The 11,032-nt window shown below is 54.6% G+C and overlaps 2 protein-coding genes across 2 annotated transcripts; both read left to right on the top strand.

The window, feature by feature from the left end:
* Window positions 1-624: 624 nt before the first annotated feature.
* FOXC2 (forkhead box C2) lies at window positions 625-2,094 on the top strand. The gene has a single exon (XM_065641174.1). The coding sequence runs from the start codon at window positions 625-627 to the stop codon at window positions 2,092-2,094; it is 1,470 nt and encodes a 489-aa protein (XP_065497246.1).
* Window positions 2,095-8,555: 6,461 nt separating this feature from the next.
* Window positions 8,556-9,482, top strand: FOXL1 (forkhead box L1). Its single transcript, XM_065641214.1, has one exon. It carries the CDS (start codon window positions 8,556-8,558, stop codon window positions 9,480-9,482), a length of 927 nt encoding a protein of 308 aa, XP_065497286.1.
* Window positions 9,483-11,032: the final 1,550 nt, after the last annotated feature.

Below are 11,032 nucleotides of genomic sequence, written 5' to 3'. Positions count from 1 at the left end.
CGGCGGGTGCGCTCTCCGCCATTGGCGGGGGGCGGCGGCGGGGGGCGGGGCCAGCGGGGAGTAAAAGCGCGACGGCGGCGCGGGGCGAGTTTTGAAGCTCCGCGGACGCGGCCGAGGAGCTCGGCGGCTCCGCGCACCCCTGCGCACCCCGCGCACCCCTCGCCAGGAGCCGGCGGGGCCCCAGAAGATTTCCAGCGGTTGTTGTGACAAGGACTGGGTTTCCGCAAGGCTGCTTTTTCTTCTTCTTTTTTTTTTAATCATTATCTTTTTTTTTTTTTTTCAATAATTCCCTTTTCCTGCGAGAACAGGCCTTGCCCCCCCGTCCCCGCTCCCCTCCTCCCGCTCCGCAGCAGCGGTGTGTATACAAGAATCACAGTCATAAAGAGAGAGGGAGGGAGAGGCCGCCAGAGACCACCCTGCACCCGGCGACCCGAAGGATGCTGCTGCGGTGCCGCTGCTAGAGGATACGCTGGGATTTAGCTCCTCTCTGAGACTCTCTCTCTCTCTTTCTCCCGCTCTCTCCCCTCTTCCTCCTCCTCAGAGGGGTCCCGGACGGGGGTGAGGCCCTTCCACCCTCTTCCTCCTCCTCTTCCTCTCCTCCCCGGCCGCGGGAAGCCCCTCTCCATGATGCAGGCTCGCTACTCCGTCTCGGACCCTAACGCTCTGGGAGTGGTGCCGTATTTAAGCGAGCAGAACTACTACCGGACGGCGGGGACGTACGGCGGCATGGGCAACCCCATGAGCGTCTATTCGGGCCACGCCGAGCAATACGCGGCGGGGATGGGGCGCTCCTACGGACCCTACCATCCCCACCAACCCGCTGCCCCCAAGGACCTGGTGAAGCCACCTTACAGCTACATCGCCCTCATCACCATGGCCATTCAGAACGCCCCCGACAAGAAGATCACGCTCAATGGGATTTACCAGTTCATCATGGACCGTTTCCCTTTCTACCGCGAGAACAAGCAGGGCTGGCAGAACAGCATCCGTCACAACCTGTCCCTCAACGAGTGCTTCGTCAAGGTGCCCCGTGACGACAAGAAGCCGGGCAAGGGCAGCTACTGGACCCTGGACCCCGATTCCTACAACATGTTCGAGAACGGCAGCTTCCTGCGCCGCCGGAGACGCTTCAAGAAGAAGGATGTCTCTAAGGAGAAGGAGGAGGCCCGGGAACGGCTGCTGAAGGAGCAGCCCAAGCCCCCCGGGCTGCCTGGCGCCGACCTTCCCAAGGAAGCTTCCTCCTCCTCTTCCTCTTCCTCCACCTCGGCGCCGGCCTCCGAGAAGAAGGTGGTGATCAAGAGCGAGACGGCATCTCCCGAGCTGCCGGTGATCACCAAGGTGGAGACGCTGAGCCCGGCCAGCGGCGGGGCGATGCGGGACAGCCCCCGCAGCGCCGCCTCTCCCCCCGCCGCCGCCTCCCCCGAGGGTTCCCTGCCCGAGCATCACCCCGCGGGGAACGGGCTCCCGGGCTTCAGCGTGGAGAGCATCATGACCCTGCGGACTTCCCCCGCGGGGGATCTCAGCCCGGTGAGTGCCGCCTCGGGCAGGACGGGTGCCGGGATGGCCCTGGGCTACCCACCGGGGCAAACGTCGGGCTACAGCGCGGCGTGTAGCCAAGCCCTGGACACTAGTGGGAGCTACCACTGCAGCATGCGGGCCATGAGCCTGTACAGCGGCGAGAGGCCGGGCCACATGTGCGTGACCCCCGCAGCGCTGGAGGAGGGGCTGCCCGAGCATCCCACCGGTGCCCCATCGCCCCTCGGTACCCTGAGCCTGCCCTCGGGGCAGGAGGGTGCGCTGGGGACCGGGCATCATCCCCACGGCGGAGGGGCGGCGGGGGGGCAGCCCACGGCCTCCTGGTACCTCAACCACGGGGCTGAGCTGAGCCACCTGCCCGGCCACGCTTTTGGCTCCCAACAGCAGACTTTTCCCAACGTTCGGGAAATGTTCACCTCGCACCGGCTGGGGATGGAGAGCGCTTCGCTCAGCGAGCATCAGGTGAGCAGCAACTCCGCCTGTCAGATCCCCTACAGATCCGCGCCCTCCCTATATCGCCACGCCGCCCCCTACTCATACGACTGCACTAAGTATTGAGTAGCCGCGACCCCCCTCAAACCCCCGCCCAGGGCCATCCGCCAAAAAAAATAAATAATAATAATAATTATTAAAAAAAAATCAGGAGAATTAAAATCACACCAAACGCTTCAGACGGAGGAAAAATTTAAAAATATCTGACGGTTTCCCCATGGACCTGGGGGCCACAGAGTTTGTAGATCCCAAGCCTCGTTTTTGGCTTTCTTAAATTCCAGGCGAGTAAATTCTACTTGAAAAAGGGGATGTCTCCTAAAAAAAAAAAAAAAAAAAAACAAATTAAAAATAAATAAAAAATGAATAATTCTATATATATATATGTCTATCTTAAAGTGGCAAATTTTATACGCTAAAGTATAGGGGGTCTCAGAAAAATAAGTTATGGACCAATATCACAACGACCATTTATACGTTTTAAAAGAAAAAGAAGTATATAAATATATATATATATAAATATATGTCCTGGGTATTTTTTAAGTTCTCTGTTGTGCTGTAAAAAATGTGTGGATTTCTAATCAGGCTGATTTTCAGAGCCATTAATATAATATTTAAAGTTGAGTTCACTGGATTATTTTTGTCTCGCCCAACGATTCCTAACTTCCAAATTAATGACAAGTGATTTCTTCTTCTGTGTACAATTATGCAATAGAGTTTCTTTCATTTTAGAGCTGTTCTTTTTGCAAGACGAGGAAATAATTTATTTTTTGCTGGTGGATTTTTTTTTTGAAAGAAAAAAAAAGACGAAGTATCTGATACTTTTTTATTATTATTTACGATGTGTGATGTTCTGTAAAATAGATTTCACCTTGACCATTCCTAAGGACTATTTGCTTTAACCTGCTTTAAAGTTCGTTTGTCTTATGTGGTCCTAATTGTTGTACTTACCTTAAAATAAATCCATGCTGTTTTTTTCTGCTCCAAGTCTGGCGCTTGTCTGTGTATATATGTGTTTTTTGCAGTTTTTTTCTCCCTTCACCTTTCCTTCATGCAGAAAACTGATTGTTTTTAAAACAAAGTTGTTTTACTGAAGCCTAAAGGTTTCTTATGATTATTTCTTTGATAAAAGGTTTAGTTCACGTGGAGAGCTCGAAATTATACAACTGCGGGGGGAAACGAATAGGGCACGGCAGGGGGGCCGGGTCTGAGCACTAATTTTCTCCCTCCATCCCAAATCCTTGGCTAGCTTGAAATTTGGGGGAAATTCCCAGGCCTTTGATGCAGAGAACGGGGAACGGGGGGGGGAAAAGGAGCCGGAGGGAGAAGGGTTTTTGTGTCCCCTGCCCCGTCCCTGCAAACCCGGGCCTTGTGCGGTGTTTGCGTGTCTGACCTCCCGGAACCGGCTCTTTCCACTACAGAAAACAAATAAAATTCCACCCTCCCCTCCTTTTATTTTTAAAGGAAGCTCGAAAGGCTACGAGTGGGTGCGGATGATAAGAGCGATCGTTTAAACCCGGACTCACTGCGGAGTCTGAAAGAAGGCGGAAAGTTCATTTCGGAATCATTTTAAGCTTTAAAATCCTCACCCGTATGAAGATATGGCTGATTTTTAACCTTTTAAAAAAATCTACTTAAGCTCTTATTCTCAATGCCGGGTACTGACGGATGTTGCGCCTTTTCCCCAAATCAACCTTAACCTGTTAAAGCGGCTTTACTAAGCTCAGAATTGCGGGGGGTTGCAATGCTAAAGGCATGGAAATGCCGGTAAAGCCTGAATCAGACTTTAGGAGGGCTCTTTGGGGCTTCTTAAACCCAGCTCGCTGGAGCCCCGCTCCTTTCCCAGCTTCCCAGACGCCGCAGAAGCTCCAATATTTCTGCGGGACATTTCCCCGCCGTGGCCCCCCCTTCCACCTCCTGCAGCCCACTCCAATTCCTCTCGTAGCCCTGGCAGGGTTAGGGAGCGGTTATACCCGTAGCAGACTGTTAAAATCGATGATATTAATCTGGTTTTATTCAGGTACTTTTGCATGCGCTACAAAGCTGGCAACAGGTACTGAAACTCTCGGTTGAAATGAGAAAAAATGTCTGAGCCTCACTTGATCCTTATTTTAAGGAACATTCTTGTAAAACTCTTGCCTTTTTTCCTGGCTCTCGGAGGGTGTGTTTTCCTTTTTTTTTTTTTTTTTTTTTTTTAAATGCAACAAACGCCAAAGTGCTATTCTAAAGAGAGAAAATAAATAGGGTGAAGGGTAAAAAAAAAAAAAGGGTAAAAAAGTAAAAAGAAAATAAATAGGGTACGAGGGTAAAAAGAAAAAAAGTGGGGAAGAATTCTTCCCCCGGCCCAGGCCCCTTCCCCGTGGGTTTTGTCCCCTCCTGGAGGTGCCTGAAGTCAGGTGGCCGCTGTGGGTTTTCCCACACGCTCCATGAAATCCCGGGACCGCTGGTGCTCCCACATCTGCCCACGCCGGCTGGGTACACGGGGACCCTTCCCCTCGCCAATGGGCAGGGATACTGGGGGCCGGGGTGTCACCCCAGGACTCTGCCATCACCCCCACTGCTGCTGCTGGACAGTTCCTGGGGGGGCTGCAGCTTGAGCTGGGCTAAGGGGACCCCTCACCTCCCACAACCCCTCGTTGGTGTTTGTTTTGCCACCCCGTCCTGGTGGGACGCTCTCCCCCTCCCCACCCTGCTGTGCCTTGGCTTCGGAGATGGCAGGATTTCAGGATTTTGGGAGCAGGGGCTGGGGGCTGAGAGCATTGTCCCTCTGCTGTGCTCAATCCTGGGGTGGGGGGGGGGTGTCAGTCCCCGTTTGCCCCCATCCCTCGAGCCCCAGTGCCCTCTGGCTTTCCGATGGGAGCGTTTTTTTGGTGGGCTGATTTCACAAGTGGGGTGAGACCAAAGGGACGTTTTTGGGACTCTATTTAAAAGCTGAGATACGGGGGTTGAAAACGCGATAGGCCTCCGTCGCGACAGGTGACCTCAGCCCGGCCAGGGCAGAGAGAGAGGAAGGAAGGAGGAAGGCCCAGGGTAAATCCTGCAGACAGCAGTGGGTGGATGGGGGCCTTCAGGCCCTCGCAGCAGAAGGACCAGTCTAAACCCCACCTGTTGCAGATCAGGAGGGCCAACTTTGGCCCGGGGGGGTGGCTGAAGGTGCTGCATGGCCAGTTGCACTGGGTTGGGGCCCAGTGCTGTTCCAGGCAGCAGATGAGGTTGGTGGATGGGGGGGTTTTGATTTTTTTTTTTTTTAATTTATTTCTTGCTGCGCTGCCTTTAACCTGTGGGTTTGCAAATTGTGCAAAAGCCCAGATAGCTCCAGATTTTGGAAGGGGAAAGAACAGGTTTTCCAGCTTGTCCCTGCCATGAAAATCCCTGCGCAAGGTGTCCCCGCAGCCAAGCTGAGGGAGTGTTTCCCTTGTACTGCAGGATGCAGGTAAAACCTTCCCTTTAGGAAGCCACCCAGGCCTCTGCACGGCCTGGGCACAGAGTTGTCTCATCCCACTCAAGCCATCCCACCTTCCCTGGAGGTCGTCAATGCACCTTGGGAAGGTGCTGGACAGGAGGGTTTTTGGGGAAGGCTTCTAGCTCTTCTGTCCCTTTGGAGGGGACTTTGCAGAAAGTCCATAGCAGGGGCTGAAAGGCTGGAAGAGAAATAAATATACCCCCGGCCCCGGGTCAATATTGAGTGACCTCGCAACTGTACAGCACTGTGCATGGCGAGGGGGTGAGAGGTGGGCAGGGGTTGCTGGGCCCCTCCAGGAGGTTGTGTCTAAGGAAACCCAGGCCCGGGCTGCAGCAGGAGTGAGGAACCCGGGTTTACACACCTGCTACCCCCAGACCTCGGTACAGCAAGGAGTGGGGAGCACTGATTTACACTCCTGCTTCCCCCAGGCCGAGATACAGCAAGGAGTGGGGAGCACTGATTTATGCCCCGCTCCCTGGGGGGGCCGGGAAGGGAGCGCTCCTCGCTGCCGCTTTAAAAGGGGCTTGTCAGCTGTAGAGGAGGGGAAACACGTCCAGGAGCGCCTCCATTGCCGGCTCGCGGGTTTTTCTTTCTTTTCTTTTTTTTTTTTTTTTTTTTTTTTTCTGTTCAGGGGAAAAGCGGCGATAACAACAACAAAAAACCCCCTCTCCGCCGCGCCGCTCGCTTCCCCAGCGCCCCCGCAGCCGTCGGAGCCGGTCCCGGGCGGATAACGCCGGGAGCCCCAGGGATGCCGCCGGCAGGACAGGGACAGCAGGAGGGGGGCAGCAGGCAGCACCGCGAGCTGGGAAAAAGGAGCAGAGAGAAAAGCCGCATCCCCGCCTCCAAGGATTTCCTACCGGGAAAACAAGGAGGAAGGAAGAATTTTACTGGGGGAGGGAGCTCGGGGAGTGAGACCGTGTGCCTATATTCCTGCCGTACACGCGAGTATTTTTTGTTTAATAATAATAATAATAATAATAATAATAATAATAATAATAATAATAATAATCCGTGATTGGAGTGTCCCAAGGAGCGGGGGACTCCCCGAGGCGGGGAGAGGAGGGGGTTGAGGTGGACCCTCGTCCTCGACAGGCTGCCCTGAGGATGCGTCGTGGGGGTGAGAGCAGCCGGGCTCTGCCCCATCCCTCCCCGGCGAGGATGCTACCGGGGAGGGTGGTCCCCAGTGTCGAGAGGAAGGGATCCCCCCTCTCCCCAAACCCTTCTTCCGCCTCCGCTTTTTTATTTATTTAGGAGTTTATTGCATTTATGGCACGTCGGATGGGTCCTGCAGCCCCCGAGGGGCGGCGGGAGTGTGCACCGCGGAGAAGAGACGCGACATTCTCCGCAAGGGAGGTGTTAGAGGGGGGGGTTTCCCTTCCCCTGCGTGGGACCAGCCAGTGAGCGAGGAGATTCCCCCCACTCCTGCCCGACAAGCCACCTCCCTCCGCACCGCGGCTGAATTTCCCAGGCTCGCAATGGCGACTTGCAGCCCTTAGGACTCATCTGCGGCTCCACAGCCATCGCGCTGGTTTTTACCCCGGGGGTGAAGCCCATTCGCCCCATGGTTTGCTGGGGGAACGGCAGAATTGGAGCAGAAATGGGCAAGAAACCCCACGGGTGAAGGGGAGCTTGCAGGAAGGTCCGAGGTGGGGGGCATCGCTAGGGCCGGGTTTTTGCTCTTCCCCTGCCAGGTGAAAGTCCCACCACGGTCGTGGGAGCTGCGCTGATGGGATATTTCTCTCTGGAGGAGGAAGGGATTCCCCTCAGGCCTCCTCTTCCCTCCCCTGGAGAAATGATGCTCCACGGAACAGGGTCTCCCCGGGAGCTGAGCCGCAGCGGGGTGAGGGGGGGAGGCTGGGGAGACAGCCGACACCTCCAACTGCATCGGAATCCCTCAGGGCCTGGGATTAAAGCAGATACATCAGTAAATTAAAAAAAAATCCAACAACAGAAAACACAGCCCCAAACCTGGACGTTTATACAGAAAAAGAGCATCACAAATTCCTAATGTAAGCACCGGCCAGCTGTGTGCACTTGTAAAGTTGTTATAATCCCCCTCCTTGTTATAAACAGGAAAGTACATAATATAAAGCAACAGGCCCGCATTCACAAATACTGACCCTCCTCCCCACGCCTGCCAAATTCCCCTTTTATGAAGCTCGCTGGCTGCAGCCCCCGGCCGTGTCCCCCTGCACAGCCCTGCCCGCCCGGGGCTGAGCCCGGGGGTCCCTCCGCCCGCTCCCGGGTGGCCCGTCACGACTCGGGAGGGTCGGGGGGGACAGGACCGGGTCCGGCCACCGCTCCGAGCCGGGTCCCCGCATGGGGAGGTGCGGGAACCCGGCCACACCTGGACCCCAGACAGTCCCTTTCCCTTTCTCCGCGTCGCAGCGCTGCCTTGTCCTCTCACCCATCCCTTTTTCTTCCTTTCTTTTTTTAGTTTTCGTCATTCTTTGGTGGTTTAATGCCCCAGTTTTCCTGCGGGGATCCTTGCCCGCTCCTCCCCGAGCTCCAGCAGTGTACATCCTGCTCTGCTGTGTGTGCTTACAGCGTCAAAGGGTGGACGTGATATTTCAAACATCAGATCAGTGCGTTTATATATTGGGTGCCCGGAAATTTTTCCAAATAAACACAGCTTGATTCGACTTGGGTGGGCAGACTTATCAACAGATTAATTCTATAAACAAATGAAGGAATAACCCTGAGACCATTGGCTGGTACCAGCAAGACACGTGGAGCGAGCTTGGAGTTTTGTAGCAATGAAATTTTAATTAATGTGGGTGGGCTGAGAACACAAACGAGTGTTTATCAGAGACAATTTATTTTCCAGTGCTAAGTCAACATATAATAGCAAACTTACAACAATTATTTAACTTTTTTTTTTTTTTTTTTTTTTTTTTTTTTTAAGAGCTATGAAGCAGGGACAGAGGCAGAGCGAGCTCCTTCAGGCAGGGTTGGGATCTGAGCTCGCACAAATAGCTCCCCGGTGGAGTCGTCCCAGGTTCCTGCCCTTGCCCGTCTCTTCGTTCGGCTCCGAGGGGGAAGAACCGGAGCTAAGAGCCCACCGGCGATGAGCCACATCTACGGCAGCCACCTCTCCCCCCTGGGCAGCCCCTCCATGGTCTATCTCCCCGCCGCCCTGGGCTTCGCCCCCAGCGGTGCGATCACCCGACAGGACCCCCCGCAGAAACCCCCCTACAGCTACATCGCCCTCATCGCCATGGCCATCAAAGAAGCTCCGGAGCAGAAGGTGACCCTCAGCGGCATCTACCAGTTCATCATGGACCGTTTCCCCTTCTATCACGACAACAAGCAGGGCTGGCAGAACAGCATCCGCCACAACCTCTCCCTCAACGACTGCTTCGTCAAGGTGCCGCGGGAGAAGGGACGGCCCGGCAAGGGCAGCTACTGGACCCTGGACCCCCGGTGCTTGGACATGTTCGAGAACGGCAACTACCGCCGGAGGAAGAGGAAGCCCAAAGCCCCGGGGCCACCGGAGGCGAAGGGCGGCGCGGCCCCCCCGGACGGCGAACAGCCGGGGCCGGCCGCTCGCCCCGACGAACCCAAAAGGGCCAAGGGGAGCGCAGCGGCGGACTCGGCCGACGAGGGGATCCCCAGGCCGGGCGGGGGGGAAGCGGCTACCCCCGGGCGTCCCCCGCGCTGCGGCGGCGCCTCGGCCCCCGCCGCGCCCCGGCCGCCCGTCCCCGCCGCCGCCCCGCCGCACAAGAGCGGCCCGAGGGGCCGCAGCTTCAGCATCGAGAGCATCCTCGCCCAGGGGCTGAGGCAGCCACCCCCAGGAGCAGCCCCCAAAGCGGCCCGGGAGAGCCCGGTCGGTTGCCTCGGTGGCTCCTTAGTCGCCAGCGGTGGCTTCGGCCCGGCTCTCAATGCCTCCCTCATGCTCGACTCCCAGGTGCACGGGAGGCTCTACCACATCGGCATCCCCTTCCTCTCTTGTTTCCCTCTCCACTTCTCCGAGGCGGTATTTAATTTTCAGTAGTTGCCCCATCATTATAATCTATCCCTCCTCTTGCCCCCCCCACCCCACTCTCCGGTCGCTGCTCCGGGGGGTGCGATGGGAGGGAGAGACCGGACTCAGAACTCACCAAGCGGGTAAAGACCAAAAAAAACCAAACCAAAAAAAGCGATGTTAAAGGTGACTCAGGATTTCAGGGCATTTTCAAGGCACATCTTGCTGCGGAGCTCTCGTTAGCGGTTGCCTCCCACCTCCCTTGCCAGATCGACTTTTAAAGGTAAAGCGGTTTTCTTTTCCCCTGGGTGGAGGAGGCACAGAGGCAGCGAGGGGGTCCCACACTGGCCTCCAAACCCCATCGGGTTTGCTCTGCACCTTTAGTGTTTGCATCCTTCATGTTTCTTAGACCTGGTTTCTGCCAAGCCCTTCGGGTGTTCAGTTTTCTCCTTTCTTTCTTTCTTTCTTTTTTTTTTTTTAAATATTTTGAAAACCAAAACATCTCCTTCCATTCCTGGGAGAGGATGCTGAGATTTGTTTTGCCATTAATGCCCACAGGTGCCTGCACATAATAATTCCGGATATTGCTCTATTGGCCCAGTCCTCCGAGTGGGTAAAAGGCAGGTAATGGAACTGAATTAAGTGCAGACCAAAGACTCCAGCCTCAATTCTGCACAATCCTCCTTGCTTTGACTCAGCACCATGTATAACTCATGGCATTAACGCAAGCTGCTTTCCTGCCTCGCACTTGTGCTTCTCGAGTATCGCGATAGTGTTGCTGTCTCACTGATGTGGTCAGAAAGAGGGGGATGGACGAGCAAACACGCTGTGAATGTGGAAATGTGGCCGATTTCCATGTCTTGCTGGGATCAGTTGCTTCTGACCAAAAAAGACTGAAGCAGGGTTGTGGAGGCTGGTCTTGGTGTTTTGAAGGAGCTGTATTAACAACCCAGACAACTACCAGGAAAAAAATGAAAAAAAGACATCAGCTGTGTTTCTAAAGTTCTCTTTTTTCTTAAAGAAGGAAGAATCTAGACACATCACAAGCAATCAGGAATATTTTTTTCTTTCTTTTTTTTTTTGGTCATAAATAGAGGCTTTTTGTATATTAGTGGAGAAATGTCCTTTTAGAATAAAAAGATCTATATTCTCCATTTTCATTATGAAACCAAACCTATATCCAATAAAAGTATTTTGTTCAGGACTGTGGCTGACGCGTTGTAAAACCCCGCCGGGCTCGTGCGGCGAGCTCTGGTGCAAATATCCTGGTGAGGGCACGATGCTCTCACTGCCAAGAGGAGGGAAAAGGTGGGAGAGGCTAAAAATAGGGGCCTGGGACATTACCCATTCCTCACAGCTGAGATAATGTTTCCCAAAATTATTCTGTTTCTCTTTCTCTTCCCTCTCTTCAACCACCCCGTCTCACCAGCAAAGTCCGTCCTTAAAGTAGCACCTGGACTATCGGAAATCTGGGTTTCTCAGGTGAGTTGTAATCCAGCTTTTGTGGAGGACGGCTGGCGTCAGACTGCCTTGACATTTGGACGAGGAGCTCAGGGGGGCTCATTTCAACACCAGGTAAA

Source organism: Caloenas nicobarica, chromosome 9, assembly GCF_036013445.1.
Source record: "Caloenas nicobarica isolate bCalNic1 chromosome 9, bCalNic1.hap1, whole genome shotgun sequence".
Classification (NCBI taxonomy): domain Eukaryota; kingdom Metazoa; phylum Chordata; class Aves; order Columbiformes; family Columbidae; genus Caloenas; species Caloenas nicobarica.
Note: the sequence above shows the minus strand (reverse complement) of the source record. Positions and strands in the feature narration are given on the sequence as shown.